Raw genomic sequence first — 20,011 nt, 5'->3', positions numbered from 1 at the left:
GTGACCTTGGGCAAGTCACATTCTCTTAGCTGCAGAGGAAAGCTAAGGCAGATCCTCTCCTGAACAAATCTTGAAGGCATACAATAATAACATGGAACAACTAGCAAGGCATGTCAGAGTTGCAGATGTTTTTAGAGATCCAAGTGAGTCATCTTCACACTATACAATTGCAATGCTATGATACTGTTTCAAATACCATGGCAACATCCTATGAAATCCTGGGATTTGTGGTTGGGGAGCATTTAGAATTCTCAGCCAAATAGCTCCTCCAGCTCCACATCAACTGGTAGATCACAGGATTCTGTGGCATGCAGCCATGGCAGATAAAGTGGAATCACAATGTTACAGTTGTGTAATGTGGAAGGGTGTCAGACTTTTGGTAACGGGCCTTTCCATATTTAGTTAGCTGGGAGATGCACAGTCTGCTGTCAGAGCTACATTCAGACCCTTAACAGTTTTGAGAGCCTAGGTTCACTTCCATGGTACCATAAAATGGCAGGGTGGGACTTTGTGGATTACATTCTTCTATACATATGAAAACTGAGCAGAGTGACCCACAGGTGGCTGCCTAGACAGGTTTCATAGCATGTTTGGCTCATCATCTAAGCAAAAATGGCACCAAACATCTAGCATGGGTGAAAAAATAAATAAATTGTCAAGTGGTCTGCTGTGTATTTTGTATTTTGTAAAATTGTATTTTGTAAAATCAGAAATAACTTGAATTAGTCTTCAAAATTAAAAAAAAAAAAAAAGGATGGCCTCAAGCACTGTAAAATGAGTCAGAAAGAAACATAGCAACAGTAGCCAGTTTCCTAAAGCATTCAACTGTGATTTAGAGGGAAAACTAAATCACACCTCTGGCTGTGGGGGAAATTTTATAAGGAAAAACACTCATCTCCTGGAGAGGAAGGATTTGGTTGCACAAAGCCACTGATTCCTCCCACACAGAGACCAACACATGCTCCTGCACTCTCTCACTCTCTTTCACACACAAGACTTATAGAAACATATCCTGCTGCTGGTGAAAAACAATGTAAACATCTGTACCGTTAACGTCACTGTACTGCTGAATTTTTATAGTATCCTGGAACTTAGGATGGTAAGGAACTGACTGTAATTGTGGACCTATATACTCCCCCCCCCCTTTATAATGAAAATCCACTTTGGGGGAAGGAAATTGAGAGTTGAGATGTTTGTCTCAAGAGGGGATGGACCTCACAGTTTGCCCATTCATCATTTATCTGCTCCAGATTGTTCCCAAAAGAAGTTTTGTAGTTTGTTTATTATGTAAATCTTTCCTTTGCTCCAATAAGGTCAAGGTGGTATTCATGGCTCCCTCTTCCCATTTTATTTTCAGAATAACCCTGTGAGGTAGGTTAATCTGAGAGAGAGTGGTTGGCCCAAGGTCATCCAGTGCATTTATGGTTCAGTAGGGCATGGAAGCTGGATCTTTACATATTCACCCTTCCAGATGTATGTTTGCCCTGGCCTTCTCCTGCTGGTACTGCTACACTATTAAATTGTCCTGTCCAGAAAGAAAAACAGAATTTCTTCGCACAAACAGTATGCAGTTAATTCCGTTCATTTATTTAACTTATTTTTTAATCTCATTTGAGACAGCATGACTCATTGGAAAAGACAATAATGTTTGGTAAAGTGGAAAGGAGTAGGAGAAAAGGAAGACTGTGGCTCTGAATTTGTAAGCTCTCATCGAGGATCTCATTCACAGTGTTGCTACAAGTCAAAGTCGACTTGATGTCAGATAACAGCAAGAAATGTCACAAAAATGTCAAACTATCAGAAATGGGACAGACCCTGCCTGTAGGATTTCAGCTGAAAAGACTTGACACAACTGGGGTGAAGTGGAGGAGCAAACCCAGGTGCTAGATTCTCAGTTATGAAAGTCAGCAGGGCACATAGTTGGATTTTTGCTGTTTCCTGTCCCTCTGTTACTAGCAGGAAGAAATGCAGAAAGGTCCCAGTGAAGCTCAGTTCAGGCATGTTGCTTGGTGATTGGTTCCTTTCTTTCCATATGTTTTAAATTCTGCTGGCTTTTCTAAATTTGCTACATTTTGTTTGGACTAGAAATCAGGCTGAAACATAAGGAAACCTCATGCTCTGTCACCCCACAAAAGGATGGGTGACCCATATGAAGACACCACTTTTCAGACACAGGCTACCCTCTGAGCTCTGTTCATATGTAAGCTCATGCGTAATGTGAGGCAGAAAGGTTTTGCATCAATATATTGGGAGTGCCTGTGACAATCCCACAATATTGATGATCCAATTGTTCCCATGCACAGTCTGCTGTTCACAAGTAGAGCTCTAGACTGGAGCTGTCAAGGGCCCAGTTATGTATGCCCTTTCTTATGCCTGGGTTCTCATTCCTTCAAAACTGGTAGCTGGAACTGAGAAGTGAGCATTGGAAATGCACTGCATGTGCCATTGGTTCTGAAGTGAGCATTTTCTCTGCTGTGCAAATGCAACTCTTCACTTGATTGGCATATTCCCATGTGAGGCAAGCATAGTTTTTCATAAATGCAACTACTCATATGATGGGTCATTTATGCATGAAGCCTGGACCTGTATTCAACAATTGAGCCTGAGGTATTGAAACTGGTGCTGCTAATAGTGTAGTCAATGTTGTGCAAAGATGAGAAAGGCATGATGCTTTAATAGAATTTGTAAATGTAATTGTCTCATTTCAGGTTCAATGAGTTTGTGGGACCTTTTCTTTTTATGGCCTATTTATATATACATATATTTTATTTACTTATATCACTTTTTAAAATACTACTACCATCAACAACAACCCTGGAAGTGGGTAAGAGATGACCCCAAAAACCAAAGCAACTCCTTCCAAATGCTGTAGTTAAGGCCCCACAAAACACAAATAAATTATATCTCTTGACACTTTGATTATGGCTTCCCTTTTAAAGCAACTTCTTCTTGTCAAAAGCAGCCAGTGACTACAGTTTTCCTCTGAGCTTAACCAACTCTGCAGGTTGAACTAAACATTATAAGAGACACTGAGCTGCTGTGGGTCTGGCTCAGTTTGCCAATCTGTGCCTCCTAGCATTAGTTGTTGGCTGTGCAGGGCGGACAAGGCAAAGCCAATCCCCAGTTTTAATGACATATGAGTTTAAAAAAAAAAAGCTTGGGATTGAGGAGGAGAAACAAAACAGAAGCAGTTCTGTGTGTCTGGCAGCACTGCCAAGCGGAAGCCCAGTTCCTGTGCATGGTATACACATATCTATTCAAAAGTAGGTGTCACTGAGTTCAAGGAGGCTTCATCCCTTGCTAGTGGGATAGTGTTATACCGTTGGTCTGGAATTTAGACGAGCTTATTTCAAGTTTGCAGTGAGCTATGAAACTTATTGGCTACTTTGCCCTCACCATTGGAATTGCCACAGAGGGTTGCTGGTAGTAGGAAGACTCATTTAAATCTCCTTCCTCTCGTGGAACAATAAATGTGTGCACATGCACCTTCAAGTTGCAATCAACTTATGGTGACCCCCTGAATTTCATAGGGTTTTCTTAAGCAAAGAATTCACAAATGTGTTTTTTCCAGTTCCTTCCTCTGAAATACAACCTACAGCTCTTGGTATTTGTCAGTAGTCTCTCATCCAAGTACTAACCTGGGCTGATCCTGCTTAACCTTTAGGGTGTTTATAAATATTACTAACTGATAAAATGTTAGTTTCTGTAGTGTGAAGGCTATGATGTTCACCCGAAATTCAAAAGATCCCTGGTTTGAAATAGAGCAGAAACATTACAATTATAGAGTCAGTGTAGTGTAATGGTGTTGGGCCATGGCTCTGGGAGACAATTGTTCAGTTTCCAGCTTAGTTATACAAACTCACTGGGCGGTCTTGGACAAGTCACACTCTCTCAGCTTCAGAGGAAGGCAATAATTAACCTCATTTGAAGAATTCTTACTAAGAAAACCACAGTATAGGGTTACCATAAGATGCAGTCATCTTGACAATAAGAACAATAAGTGATAAAAGATAAATAACTAGTTTGTTGCCTGAAATACATTTTTAACCACCTGGAAACACCTCTCTTGCCAACTGAAGAAAGCATGATTAAATAATTAATTGCTGTGTATGGCCCTTGCATTGTTGATTTCTTTTTGTATCTTAGCTGTGCGGATGCTGGTGGTAGTGTGTGTGTGCGTGTGTGTGCACGCGCAGACAATGCTGGTATAATACAGTGTAGACTGTTTTAATGCACCAGTGTGAAAGGGTTAATCATTGTCCCAAAGAAATATAAAACAACTTCATGAAAACCAAACAAAAGGGAAGATGAAAAAGGCTCTTATTTATGATGACTGGTGCAAACTGGTAGTGGTAAAAAGAGGATATCAGTTAGCAAACACTGTGAATGCATGGACACAGACTGAAAGGATATATTGACACAGGTGCTTTGACAGTGAGAGCACTGTAGTGTATATGCTAATATGGACTACTGGGTGTACTGAACCATCCTTATATGCAGAGCTGGTGTGTGGGGGAGAATTGAAAGTACTACATAGAGCAGGGTTGAGCAACTGCAACCAGGATATGGGCCATTTTCCCTTCCTTTGCCCACCTGGCAGTCTGTAATAGTGCATTTAAGTGCACTAGAGGTAATATGATGTTTCTTCTGACCAACATTTTGACATATTTGAGGTGATTTTCAGCCATTTTCTCTCTCTTTTGATATGTTTTGGGGAGGTTTGGGGAGCAAATGGTTAAGGGATAAAACTTGTCTTTTAAGGTGATTTCTGGGGATTTGTGGTGGTTTGGGGGCAAGTATCACCCCAAAATCAACCTGTTTTTTTTTTAAAGATCTGGAGGGTGCCAAGGACCACTTGTAGTGGTCTCACAGGCCACATTTGCCTACCTCTGGTCTAGAGAGTGCGGTTGACTAGCAATCAAAGCAGTCAGAAGCTGAAAAGAAAGTGCCATGTCATGGCTGCCTGTGGCACCTGCTGTATCTGAAAAGCATCCATTCCTTGCACAGTGATGCCAATGGTTGATCTGGATTTTTAACCACTCTCTACTCCAGTCCAATGGCAGCTGATAGCTTCTGTGTCAATGGAATAGTGAATCCATTTTGGATATTGGTTCAGGCTTTAAAAGAACTGTCCAAGTAGCTGAATCATACCTTCTGATGGGGTTCAGGACCTTGGATAGCTGTTTGAAAATTAAGATTGAAACTCAGAGAGCATTCACCAGCCTTCTGATATACTAGCTGCCACTGGCCTATTCCCATTTCCAGAAACACTTCCATTTTTAAACACTGCTAGGAAAAGGGGAGGCTCAGTACGGTCATTCATCCCTATAATTCACTTCCATTTCTTTCTTAATAGAATCAGCCTCCTTCAGAAAGTAATGTGCATCTATGCATTACAAAAGAGAGCCAGCATGGCATAGTGGTTTGAGTGTTGGACTATGACTATGAAGACCAGGGTTCAATCCCCAGCTTGGCTATAAAACCCACTGGGTGACGTTGGGCAAGTCACGGTCTCTCAGCATTGGGACAGCATTGGCAAGCCCCCCTCTGAACAAGTCTTGCTATGAAAACCCAATGATAGATTCAGCTTAGGATCACTATAAAATCGGAAACTACTTGAAGGCATATAACACAAACACATACATTGCAAAAATGAGTAATCTATGTGAAGTCCTGACATGAGTCACACATCTTAACTTGTTAGTTACCCTTTGACATGGTTTAATTTTGAGAAAACCAGAAGGAGCAAGTATTGTTTGATCTCAAGGGAAGCTGCTTTGATCGTGCCACTGTAACCTTGTTTCAGGGTGAGATTCCCCCCCCCCCCCCCCCCCGGTTTAGCTGTGCATTTTAGAAATGTTGAAGACTGAAGGAATAAACAGGCTGGGATGGGGGTGGAGGTGGCAATGTCCATTTCTATTTTTGATCTCGTAATGATTCATTATCAAAATAGGAAAAGAAAGAATCAGTGAAAGCTCAACTAGGAAGTTGCAAAATGTTAGGTTAGCCACAGCTGTGGGCGTAATGCTACTCTCCCTGTTTCTTCTCTCCTTTTCTCCTCTAGCCGGGAGATGCATCTTCTCTCCCTCCCACTGCTCCAGACTGTCTGCGGCTTGATGTTCGAATCCCTGCAGCTCAGAGCCAAAACTGCTCCAACTACCAGCCAGACCTGAACAACATCACCCACGGTTTCCTCTACCCTCCCAGTTCGTAGCACTCTTTATATAGAAAGAGCATAATGTTTCAATCAGCTGGATGTGGTCGAGTGTTTAAACATATATACAGCACTAGAACAGCCCACTTGGGATAAGTGTGGCAGCATTCAAGGGAAGGGGGAAGAGAGGATTTCAATGGTATTTCTTGTCTGAAAAGAACAGCATTGCTCTGTAACAGTTGCTGCATTTTATAGCACCAGACCATGGGGTCCTTGAGGCCATGCTCAAATAGTTTTATTTGTCAGATTTAGATGTATATTGAGTAGGGATATATGAAAATGCTACACAAAAGACACAAGTCAAAAACTTGGGTAGTGGTATATTTAGTTTACAGATTGTACAATTTACTTTAACCAACCATCATTAAATATATATAAATGTAGTTTGGGGAATAGAGTTGTACTTCATAAAAAGTATATTCCAAAACTTTGATTTAATTTTTAGGAGGGTTCAGCATTACCTCTTGATTCATTTGGCTAGTGTTGTCATTAGGAAAGTTAGAAGTTAGACCCAATTCTCCTCTGCATGACTCCTGTTATATTAATGTGTATTACTATATTTACTACAGCATGTGCTAAGCCTGTCCTGTTGTGCTTAGGGCCCATCTTGCCCATCTTGCTAAATGGATATTTATCCCAGTGTTTTGCCATTGTGGCATAACTGGGACATATTGGAGGATAGAGAAACTGTTCATAATCATGGCTTGTCCACAGAACCAGAACCATGTGATACAAAGCTCCCATCTCCCATCTTGATGAAGCCAGGAAGCTTCCTGTGACCTCATTTTAGTGGACTAAAATTGCAGGAGCTGGTCCAAGGAAACAGAAGGCATGATTTGCCATCACATGTTTCATGCCAGTGTGGCACCTATTTTTCTGGTTTGAAACATGTGTTACCTTTCCCAAGATTCCACACCTGTAAGAAATTGAGAGTTCAGGACAAAATGTACATCAGGGGTGAGAAAAAGATGTTTGGAATGGGAGCACAACTTAAATTAAAATGTTATTTGAAAATATCTCTTTTTCATCACAGACTTGAATTCATCAGATTTTGAACAATATGATGCTTTGCTTACCAGCAATATTGTCCCCATGTATAAAGAATTCAGAAGTAAGTTCTGGTCATGTTGATCTACACTTTGATATGAATTGTTAATGAAATATTTCTTGCTTTCTCTTCTCATGCATAGAGATTGTGGTGGCTAGTGACGTCTATGTGATTGGGGTGGTGAATCCACTCTGAGTTTTCGTATGAATTCTGAAAGAGGTATCCAAAATTCTGAACCTATTTTGGAGATGATATGAAAGCCAGCAGACAGCAGACACCAGCCATCAGGGTGTTGCATCCACATCTTTTGACCTATATGGCTAAGGGATAAAGAAACCACATTGTTTCATTTCTAGAATTCAAGACATGGGAACATGTGGCCCTCCAGATGTTTCTGGACTGCAACTCCCATCAGCCTTAAACCTGTGTACCCATAGCAGGAACAGTTAGTTCTCCATCTGGGCTTTAATGGCACCCTTGGCTGGCCTGTCTTTGTAAGGGAAGACATATGACCACCCTGTTCCCCTGGTGGTGCACGTCTTGGATGAGGGGAAAGTGTTGCCTTCACCCCGAAGCCTGTTCTGACTTGGAAAAAAAATATAAATGGGGCAATTCCTTCATGAGACAGGGTTAGGAAATCTCCTTTAAAGGGTTAAAGACACAAATAAGCCTTTCTGTGGTCTTCCTGTTAATCCAATAATTCCCTGGCCATCATATTTTACTGTCTAAAGTAAAGGACAAGATGATGTCCGCCTCCCCATTCCACTCCCAGAAGCTGACTGAGCTAGCAGCCAAATATTACATTAACACAGGCAATGGGAAAACGTTTTCCACCACATCTGAGACAATAGCTTAACACCCAGGACAATTTGGATAGCAGACCCAGCTCTTTGCATCAGCAGAGGGTAACAACTAGAGAGATCTCAAGGAACAGCCAGGAGGCTGTCATTGCTGTCCTCTTCATCATTCTGCCTAATGGCAGGACTGGCCCTGGACAAGAGCTAGATGATGTCATCAAGCCTAGTACCTTTTGGTTAAAAAAGTCCACAAAGTCCTACTCTGCCAAGTCATTGAGATGTGGACCCTGAACTCTGAAAGGCTGTTCCAGTGGATAGTAAGCTCTAGCAGTTTCTACCAGGCTGGTAAGAGGTTCAGGTATTTTCCTGGAAGTGGTGCGTCTCTGTCATCCAAGATCTAAGTACCTCTAAGTACTCATCACCATAAAGAGGGTCACCATGAAGTGGTTTCAGGCAGTGTTGTGATGAGATTCGCAAATTTGCATCTTCCTTACCCATTCCACCGCACCCCATATGGAGCTTACGTAGAATTACAGATATGACAGGGCAAACACTTTGTCTGTTTCTTCAGACACTACCTCTATATAGTATTGGCAATTTCATAAGTGCTTGATCTGAGAAATACTTCAAGTCATGTCAGCTTGGATGGGGGACCAGGAAAACTGCCTGTGCTATGTGCCACAGTGCCTTGACTCTAAGGACACCTCAGAGCTACGTGTTGAACACAGAGCTGACTCTGCATAGAGCTGGTTTTTCCAGTAGGGTGGAAGCCACTTTCTCCCTATCTTCCTATGGAATAGCTTTTGACTTTCTGTTCAATAAAGGGCTGCCTCTATTCTTGCTTTCCAAAGTGATCTCATTGTCTTACTTATCTTTAGGGGGAAATTGCCCTTCCCAACAATGGTCTCTTTCCAGATAACCTGATGAGGGGCAAGTGGAGAGGAAAAGAAAAAGAAAGAAAATCCTGGCAATAGAATATGAAGCCTGCTGAATTCTCAAACTGAGAACTTCACTTGCAGGAAAGAGGAGGAACAGGAGTGGCTGCTTAGAGACTCATTGTTTTAGCTGACATGCATGGGCCCTTTAGAATTGGTAGAAAAAAATGCTTTAAAAAACTGCCATGTAGGAGAAAGTGTGTGATCTCAATCCAATTGGAGAGGCGGGATATAAATGAATTATTATTATTATTATTATTATTATTATTATTTCCCTTTATCTGCTTGATTAGTACTAAGCACCCTTAAAAAATCTTTAGTAACAGCTCTTTTTTAATATAAAAAAGTTGGAAACTTTTGGCCAGCAGGAAACTGACTGAGCCCAACTGGCTGTAGGAGTTTAGCCTCTCTCTGGTCAACAGGCTTCTTGCCAGTTCCTTGCCCATGAGTGGGAAGAGAGATGTGGCCAGTGGGGAGAGGGGCTTCTCTTCCCACATGAAGTGACTAGAGAGTTGGGGCTGTGTGTCACTGGTCATGATTTGGCTGCAGTAGTTACAAATGGAACAGTTACAGTCTGCACTGGGGAGATCAGAGATTTGCAAAGTATTATTCAAGGTGCTCAAGGGTTAAAGAAGAAGAAGAAGAAACTTTCTTTCTGTAAAAAGATGCTGAGTAATATTTTCATCACTGGACAATGTACCAAGCAGGAACTGGTCACCTGTAGCTGATTGTGTGTTGCTCCTTTCTCTTAACCACAGGAATATGGGATTATTTCCATAATACTCTTCTTCAAAAATACATTACGGAGAGGAATGGACTGAATGTGATCAGTGGGCCTATTTTCGATTATGATTCTGATGGACACTTTGATTCATTGGATATTATTACACAGTAAGTAAGGTGGTGGGAAATATTTTGTTTGTTTATTTATTTCATTTGTATGCCACCTTTCTCCCAGAAGGGACCCAAGAAAATATGTGTATCTTAATTTTGTTTCTTTTCATTTCTGCCAGTGAACTCTGAGTGACTTCCAAATGATTCTCCATCAGTCCCCCTTCCCAGTGGCATCACTCGGGCAGTGTGGATAGCACCAGGTGACACTATTAGAGGGAGTGACACCAAAATCACTATATCCATCTTTTTGTGCAGTGGTTTCAAAGTGATTTGAGCTTCTTTTGGGAAGAAGCCGAGATCTACTTCATTTGAGATTATAACTGTTTTAACTAGCCAGGCAGACACTCCCCTCAATCATAATAGGTGCTCAAACCCATGCTACTGCACCAGCCCTTTGAGGCAATCCTGTCTGGTGTAGTGGTCTGAGCTGGAAACCAGGGTTTGAATCTCTGCTTGCCCATGTAAATCCACTGGGTGATCTCTGGGCAAATCACACTCTCTCAGCCCCATAGGAAGGCAAGGGGAAACGCCCTCTGAACAATTTCTGCTAAGAAAACTCAATGATAAGTCCACATTAAAGTTACCATAAGTCAGAAATGTAGCATTTATGGTATGGGAGGAGGTCCATGGAGGTGACACCATGACTTACTACAATAGATGACACTAATTCTAGTGATGCCACTGCCCCTTCTAGGCAGTTTATAGGACCAATGCTAATTTATTGTTTAAAGCTATTTTACTCTTATCTCTCTGCTTAGCCCCCCTTTCCAGATTGGATATTCAAACACTGATTTAGGCACTGGCAGACTTGATTCAGATCAACAGTTATGAGCAAATGTGGAAACTAACTGGGGGTTGGAACATCAATCCATCCCCATTAATATAAAATTTGCTCTCACATTACCTTGTGGCTGCTGCAGTGGATATAGCTGCTGCATGTCTGTCTCCCCACTCCTTTTTCTCCTTTACACAGACTGCTATGGCTACAGTAGTAAGGAATTTTCTTTTTCCCTCTGTCTGCCACTTCTTCCTCAGTTCCTGGTAACTGGGATGTTGGGCAGAAAAGCTTTCTCAATGGTTTATGCTGTCATTGGGCACAATAGGAAAATGAAATTTTCCAGTCTTATAGGTGTTGGGAAAGGCAATAGGAACAGAAAAAGAGAAGAGGTATGAGTTAACACAAATACGCACACATACATGCACACACATACCAGAATTTGCTTCCTTTTTTTCCTTGCACCACCAAAATCACCAGTGATCCAGAGCAGTTGCAGTTAACACTGGAATTGCAGTTGGCAATTGAGTAGAGCAGAAGTAGTATTAATATCAGACCAATTTCAGTGACAGAGGTTAATTCAAGGGTTGTAAAATGATAGGGTTCTAATGCTTATAAATCATTACAATCAGAACCATGAATGTTACTATCGAAAGAGAAGTAGAAGCCGACAACAACAAAAAGGTAGAACAAGAGACCTCTTCCACAAGATCTGGGGATTCAAAGAGAAATTTAAACCAAGGGTGGGGATGTGCTACGATCAGAATAGAAGCATAATACATAGTCATGATGAATTTTTTAAAAAATAGAGACAATACACAGAAGAGCTATATAAAAATTCAAAAGGCTGAATGACACATGGAAAGAAGAAACGTATGAACCCCAATTATGGAAAGTGAAGTGAAAGTCACACTCAGTTGGAAAGAACAAATCACCAGGAAGAAACAACATACCAATAGAACTGCTACAATCCACAGAGACAGGATCAAGTTTAGTTCTAACAAAAGATTTAGTTCTGTCAAAAAAATAGGGAAAACAAAGCAGTGGCCCAGATTGGAAGCAACTGATATACATTCCTATCCACAAAAAAAGGAGACACAAAAATTTGCAGTACAGCATGCCCGTGTTGTATGCGGGCTTGCCATATGTGGATTTGAGGTTACGCGGACAGCAAGCCCTAATAAGGTGAATGGAGCATGCACCCACACCACACGCTGCAGGGACGCACCCCATTCAAATGAACGGGGCTTCATCATAGGTGGAATTTGCCTTATGCAGGGTGGTGGGTGGGTGGTCTGGTAAAGACTGTAATTACTGTAATTATAGAACTGTTGCACTAATTTCTCATGCAAGCAAAATCTTGCTCAAAATTCTGCAGCAAAGACTCCTGTCATATATGGAGTGTGAAATCCCAGAGGTGCAAGCTGGTTTCAGAAAAGGAAGACGTACTAGGGATCACATTGCAAACATATGATGGATAATGGAGGGCACGAGGGAATTTCAGAAGAAAATCTGCATATGCTTTATTCACTACAGCAAAGCCTTTGCATAGATCATGAAAATAACAACAACAACAACAATAATAATAAGGATTAATTTATAGCCCACCCAATCACATAGAATCAGGGCGGGTTGCAACAATAAAGCAATACAACAATAGGAAACTACAATACAATACAAATCAATTAAAGGTCAAATAAAATACAAGATTACAGAATAAATATAAAAAAATACAGCAAACATAATCCAAAATTCAAAGAATAGCAATGCAAAGCACAAAATCCAAAATACATAGCTTAATAATAAATAAAGTATAACATAACATATTAATCTAAATAACAATTTCTGACTCTCCCCTGGTAATCAAAAAAGAATATACAATACAATATAAAACACAGGACAACAATAATACAATAGTAATGGGACACTAGTCCCTTATACTTCCACCAGCATTAACAAATAATAACATTCCTTTCAATTTAAAATAAACGATTAAAACAGTTTAAAATCCAGTCAGATGCCGCACTCTGTCTCCACATCTGCCTCCTTCTCAGTAGACTTTCATGGAGCTGTAGATGTGCCGGAGCGATGGTAATTGGAGTTAGCATTTGTAGAGCGCTGCTCTCCACCTCTGCCTCCTTCTCAACAAGTTCCAGGGAGGCTGCGTCCTTCAGCCTCACGCAGCTGGCCCTTGTTGGTGCTGGGCCCGGGGGGTGGGGGGGCAAAACTCCAGGTCTGACTCCCTCTCAAGCTGGTGGAGGATGGTCCGGAGGAGAAAGCCAAGGCTTTTAAGACCTGGCCTCGGCTTCCCTCGGTGTCACACAGCTGGCCCTTGTTGGTGCTTGGGGTGGCGGCGGGGGGGGGGGGGGGACTCCAGGACTGACTCCCTCTCAAGCTGGTGGATCTTAGATAAATTGGAGTGTCACAACATCTGATTGTCCTGATGCATAACCTGTACTCGTCAACTCAAGGGCTGTTAACAACAACAGCAAATGCTTATCATGTTTTTAAAGCAAGTGTTTTGGATTGATGAGATTCATACTGTCAGCGAAGGAATTAGAAGGACATGGAGGGCCAACTGTACAATGCTTTGAAGTCATTGCAGAGAAGTGCAATACAAATGTTACTGTATTAAATAAATAATTTCTTGAACTTGAAAAGATTTACTATACCTTCCAGTACCTCTTGTAGACATGCAGAGGAGCCATGAGAAATATAGGCAGAAAGTTCTGATACAGCAAGGATGGAGAACCTTGACTCTATATGTTTTGGACAGAAGCTTGTATACTCCTGTATGACTCCTGAAGAGCCGTATGTTCCCTCCCTGTAATGTTTTATATGTAATATTATTGAACAACAACAAACACTAGCAATTGCATCATGGATGATGTCTAACCAACCCGGGGAACACAGTCTATTAAATATTCCTCAGGTGTATTAAAACGAGATCATCCTTAAAGATATATTAACCCCCCTCCCCATGTTATATAGTGTCAGTCTTCTACATAAAAATAAATGAATGAAATAAATCTATAACCTCACAGAAATAATCTACTGTATGTTTTGAATGATGAATAATGAACTGATGACACTGTCCGGGATGACTGAAGAAATGAAGTGGGCAGTGAATTAATCACAGACAGAAGTAGCAGACACAAATCCAATAAAGAAAGGAAGAAACATTGTGAGTTTTGAACAGTTTGCCTATGAAAATAATAAGCTCAAAGGTTTGTGATACTGGCATTCCTGGATTTGTTGTCTTCTTGGCCAGACTTGATGCCACATTTTTCAAGGATGGTTTGGACAGAGAGAAAGAATTTCTGCCACAATGTAGGAGGATGAATGAGATGACAGACTAGAGCTTCCTTCCAGTCACAGGGCTTTAATATCCTGTTAACCACAATATGTTGTTTACAAGCTTTTATAAACATGTCAAAATCTGTACAAGCTTAGTCATGGCAAGATAACCTTGTCCAATGGACAGTTCAATGAGGAATGACCCTGGGCATTATGGGATAGGATGCTTTTGTCATGGATATTGATGATATTTTTTCAGTTCAAGCTAATGGGGGCGTTTCTTGTTTCCCATTTGTCCATCCATCTGTCCTTCTATCCATTTTTGGGTTGGTATAGAGAACAGCAGGGAAAGAAGGCAAGTCTTCTTGCCCCCTCCTGCCAGTAGTAGAATCCTAGGTGGAATCTTTGAATCCAATCTACTAATTTGAATTCTTTCCATGGGGTAGAAGTTGGTAATTTCATTGAGCTGACCCGACCTAAGTGAACTTAATTTTTTAAAATCCACAACAATATTCTTTTGCAGGCACATGACTGACATGCAGATTCCCATCCCAACCCATTACTTTATTGTGTTGACAAGCTGTGAGAATCAAACCAACACACCACTGAATTGCTCAGGCACATTGAAAGTCTTGTCTTTTATTCTTCCTCATCGTCCTGACAACTCTGAAAGCTGTGCTGTAAGTATGGCATCATTTCTGTTAGAAAAACAATCTGTTACGTATGATATAGTTTTACGCATCTGACTACTGAGAAAGGCCACAGAAATATTATTATTTAGATCACACAATAGGTTGTTTCACTTAATGACTTTTTTTAAATTCAAGGCCTGTTATATTTAGCTGAAGTGCTTTGAAAGAGAGATATTTTGAATGGTGATGGGGAAAAAGCTCCCATAGAATTGAATTCTATTACTCAGTTTTAATTTTAAAAGACGGTAACTGGTAGCTGAGAGCCAGTGTGGTGTAGTGGTTTGAGTGCTGGACTATAACTCTGGAGACCAGGGTTCAAATCCCCACCCAGCCATGGAAACCCACCGGATGACTGTGGGCAAGTCACACTTTTTCAGTCTCAGAAGGAGGCAAAAGAAAAAACCCTCTGAACAAATTTTGCCAAGAAAGCTCTTTGATAGGTTCACCATAAACCAGAAATAATTTATGGATCACCTTAGGATTGCCATAAGTCAGAAATAACTTGAAAGCATGTAGCAACAACAATTGGTAGCTGTTGTAACATAGTGAGCAAGATACTAAGTTACAAACCAGAATTCCCTGATTCAAATCTCACCTTTGCCAGAACCCAGCAAATAGCCTTTGGCAAAGAGTTTCCTAGACATTTCTCTCCATCTGCAACTAATAATATTGACCTTGCTAGATGGCTGTAAGGACTGAGTACTATCAATAAGGCCAATTTAATTTACACTGCATACATCAGTTCAAAATTCTCTCCTGGCATTAGTGTTGATGTGTGAAAGTCAGAAACATAATTTTCAGTGCGCACATAATCAGGTTTTAAATTTCATTCATGAATATGAGGGAAGAACAGATGGTGAGATTAGACACACATCAACATTTCTTTGTTACTTGTGTTACCTGTTAACAGGTCTTATCTTACCTGAGGTGCATGCCAGGCCTCATGTTCTGCCCAGAGTGGTATAGATGTTTAAATAGCTTTTACATATCTTTATGGAGGATGTTGGGGGGAAATGGCAGGGGGATGGGCAGGTAACACAAAGAGGAGCTTAAGCACTTCCTTGACATCATGCACCTCTAGGTTTGGTTGCAGGACAATATAAGATGCTGATATGTGGGTATGTGTGGGGAAATGTTATCTGCCATGCTGCTTGGAGTGGGTATGGTGATTGCTGGACTGGCAAAAATAATTTTTATTGCTTTAGTGTTCAGTCATCAAACCTGAGAAAGCATCTTGAATGGTCACTGAAAGCCCTTGAAAATGTATCTGGGATTCTGTTTTTGTGGGTTTGTAAAGCACCTGACACATTATTCTTAATACATGGATATAATGCTTGGCAAAGTGGACAGCAGTAGGATGAGCAAGACCACTTTACAGAAAGATTAATTCAATCAAGGAAGTCATAGCCCTGAGTTTGAAGACCTGGTGGTTAGGAGGTCATGGAGGTCTCTCATTCAAAGGGTTACTATAAGATGAAGTCTGGTGGCAAATAACATAAAAAAGCCTTAAGCCTTCTGAAGTAGCCAATTTAAAAACTCTTCTTCTGATAAATATAAATTGTGTTCTTTGATTTTCTTATCACATCTTTTTCAAGGTATGGGATGAAAAACTGTTGAATTGTTCTTGATATATACTGGATCTTGGAAAAACTAGGATTGACCATCCCTGTTCATTGAAAGAAAAAATTAACTAGCACATTGCACAGCTAGATGACATTGTGATGGTAAATCTACTCTAGAATTTAGTTTTAACTTTAAAGAAGCTGTCCAAAGTGCTGAAACCTGTGCCCAAATGAGATTCAGGACTTTGGAGAGATCCATTGCCATGAGGGTAAAGTAGCGAGCAAGCTCTGGGAATAAAGTCTACAACCAATGAATGTCTGGTGCTCAGATGCTGCATTACAGAGTTATAGTAATTTCCTAGGAAAGAAATGAAAGGCAGCTATATGCTGAACGTCTTTACACTCCTACTCTTAAACTATTTCATTGAATTTCATGTTTATTTGTTTTACCAGGAAAACCTGCCTGAGTACCTGTGGGTAGAAGAGAGAATGCAGGCACATGCAGCGCGGGTCCGTGATGTAGAGCTTCTGACAGGTCTGGATTTTTACCAAGGGAGAAATCAACCTCTGCCTGAAATTCTGCAACTGAAGACATTTCTGCCCACCTTTGAAACTCTTATTTACTGAATGTGTGTGTATGCATGGGTGTGCATGCAAGTGGAATTTACTAGGAAAAGTAATATCTGGGGTGCATACAGATGAACATCTCCTGGTGGGACCAGTCCAAAGGCATTGTTAAACCATTCCTTCATTCCCTCTTTAATAGTGTTTTGTGGAAAGAAAAAAGATGGAAGATGTAGTCAGCAGATATGGGAGGGTTACATGTGGATGATAATGATATCTGTGAAATGAACGTGCAAGGCAATTGCACAATTAAAATGTAATCTTGAAAACACACTGAATTAAAATAAGTACCTTCTTGTTAGCTCAAAGAATCCATTAGACTCATAAATCAATTTCTGATCATTAGTTTATTAGGACAGAAAAAGAAGTACAGAGGAAAAAAATTGTTCACCAATCCTCACCATCCAAGTCCCATTTTCTGCATGTATCCTCCAGTTTGTTTCCTCTCATCCCCCACCTTCCCCTCCCCCTCCTTCCCCTTTATGTTTCATAAGACCAGGACTTCTGACCACATGAAACTATTAGCATATACAAAATAACACAGAGATTGCAAGACTGTTGTACATTTTTAAAAAAGCATAATGTATAATAAAGGCAGCTGGAATTACAAACAATAATAAATGTTTGTATAATTTTTACAGCTTCTGGCATTGTTGTTGTTGTTACACGTAAGGAGAAAACTGGGGGAAGAAGCTTCTTCTCTTCCTGGGATTTGTAAGGGCAACTAGAATGTGCCCAGGCAAAGCCTTGCAGTTGAATACTGGCTGTGAAGGAAATGTACCCATGAGCCCCCCTCCAGCTGCTCTGTCACATCCAAGGAGTAGTTGGGAAAAAAAGAAAGAAGCAGCCTCCACTTCCTAAGCAATGGTGTAAGTGTGGTGACTTAGACTTGCATTTTGTCAATATGCGTATTGGATCTCAACTCCAATCTCCTGTTCTTTGTTTAATCTAAAAGCATAGGATTCATGCAGCCCTCCACATATTCTCAGACTACAGATCCAATCAGCCATAGCCAGCAAAGCCAAGAGTAAGGAAAGCTAGCAATTGTACTCCAACATCTGAAGGTTGCACAGTTCCCATTCCTGGGCAAAAGCCACCCATTTCTTCTTTATCTGATTTTTAAAAAGGATGTGTGGTGACTGAAGCATTCTGGATCAATAGGGATTCAGTAAATTAGGTTGCCTGTCACATGTAAGATAATTTAAGGTTGTTTTTTTTAAAAAAAATACTTTGGTTTATGGTGTCTGCTGTTTTGTGGATCACTTTTGGCTCCACTGATTTGTGGATTGCTAAAGTAATTGTAACATCTGAAGACTGCACAGTTCCCATCCCTGGGCAAAAGCCACCCATTGCTTGGACCATATCCTAATTTCACAAACAAGCAATCTCTTTTCATAAATAAACTATGTACCTGTGTAATCACAAAGTGTTTGATTTTCCTGAATACCTTCATGGCCATTGAATAACAAATATATTTAATTTAATTCACAATAAGAATGGCATAGCTGGTGTGTGACTGGAATATATATTGTTGTAGTCATCATGGTGGAATGGTTTCAGCATTGGATTACAACTCAGGAGACCAGAGTTCAAATCCTACTCATCCATGGAAACCCACTGGGTGACCCATAGGTCAATCACACTCTCTCAGCTTTAGAGGAATGCAAAAGCAAACCCACCTCTGAACAAATACTGGCAAGAAAACGCCATTATAGGTTCACCTTATAGTCACTATAAACTGGAAATGTCTGCAAGGTATACACACACACACACAAAACTCCCTCATAAAAACTAATTTTGGTGAATAATAATAATAATAATAATAATAATAAGTTTATTTGTATTTTCCACCTTCTCCCAACGGATTGAAGCGGGATTACAATAAAAAAAATCTCCATACAGGCAATCATATCTAAAATACATATCATAAAAACATCACAAAGTATAAAAATTTCACAATTAAATTTACAATTTAATCTTATGCTTTCCTACTCAAAAGTAAATTTCATTGTGTTCTTGCTTCCAGGCTGAGTTGCAACCTTAAACTGAAACCTGGGAATTTCCAGTTGACAGTCTTTTTGTATATATGTTTGTTCATGTGAAGTTACTCTTTATAACAGCAGTTGACATTTTGTTGCTGGATTGACCTTGCCAACCCAAATGGAAACATTTGGGAATTTCTTAATAAGGTTTCAGTCTGGACTGTTTAGTCACAAAAACTGGACGCAATACTGCCTTACTTGACTACAGTTGTCCAACTACTTGGCTGAATTCTGTTTGGCAAAAGGCTCCTTTTTCTGGGAGTGTGATTGAATATGGATCTTTCATAAAATTTGAGTTTCCAGAAAGGAAAAATTAGGTAACAACTGACAACTTCACACACTTGGATTACTGTAATTCCCTTCTGAAAATGCCTCATTCAATATGCATTTTCTTATGCAATAGCAGTGGGCTATAGAATCAGTCCTTCCAATGACATTTCGAATATTATATTAATTAACCTTGACAACCTGACCATTGCCCAAACATGAACCTCCCAATAGTCATAATCCCATGTAAGTATTTCTGGTATTTTTTGAACACAATTATATTTATTAGTTACATTTAGGTCTTGCCTTTCCTACAGTAAGACCACACATACATGGTTATCCCAGTCCCAGTCCTAACCACAGTAACACACCTGCTTTTTTTTAAAGGTCAAAAATGTTATGTCTGTTCAGTGATGTGATCTACAAAAATATTCCAGGCCAACATCTGGCCTAAAAGCAAACAAACATGGAGCAAAGTCTCTTCCAAACCATCCATCAACATTTACCAGTGGATTTTAAAAGCATTGTTGGTGGAATGTCAAGTGGACTTCAGAAGAAGCCATGTATTTCAGAAGGACAAGAGTAGGACAGTGCCTGTGTCCAGTAAGAGAGCCCAGTTTATAAAATCTGTTGATACTTTGCCCTAGAAAACGTCCCTTTCCTGAACTAGCTAGCTAGACAGACAGATATAAGGGATGGGAAACACCACATTTTTGGACTTTGACTACCAGCAGCCCCATCCAGCATGGCAAATAGGAATTGGGAGAGTTAATACTGAAAGATCTAGAGAACACAGTTGTCCTATTCTGACACAGGTAATGTTGCCTATATGCTTTCTGAAAACCATGGGCTTTCCTACATTCA

At 40.4% G+C, this 20,011-nt stretch overlaps 1 protein-coding gene across 1 annotated transcript in view; it reads left to right on the top strand.

Annotated features, from left to right (window-relative positions):
- Positions 1-17,459, top strand: part of LOC149311109 (venom phosphodiesterase CdcPDE-like) — an 85,966-nt gene extending 68,507 nt beyond the window's left edge. The window contains exons 21-25 of the mRNA XM_089530357.1: positions 6,065-6,206; positions 7,248-7,325; positions 9,753-9,885; positions 14,484-14,640; positions 16,668-17,459. Coding sequence (XP_089386483.1) covers positions 6,065-6,206; positions 7,248-7,325; positions 9,753-9,885; positions 14,484-14,640; positions 16,668-16,841 — 684 coding nt within the window. The 3' untranslated portion in view covers positions 16,842-17,459. The remainder of the gene's footprint in view (positions 1-6,064; positions 6,207-7,247; positions 7,326-9,752; positions 9,886-14,483; positions 14,641-16,667) is intronic.
- The last annotated feature ends 2,552 nt before the right edge of the window (positions 17,460-20,011 follow it).

This window comes from Sceloporus occidentalis, unplaced genomic scaffold (genome assembly GCF_023333645.1).
Source record: "Sceloporus occidentalis isolate IW3139 unplaced genomic scaffold, rSceOcc1.0.p SCAF_6, whole genome shotgun sequence".
Lineage (NCBI taxonomy): Eukaryota > Metazoa > Chordata > Lepidosauria > Squamata > Phrynosomatidae > Sceloporus > Sceloporus occidentalis.
This window is presented reverse-complemented; position numbering and strand designations above follow the sequence as displayed.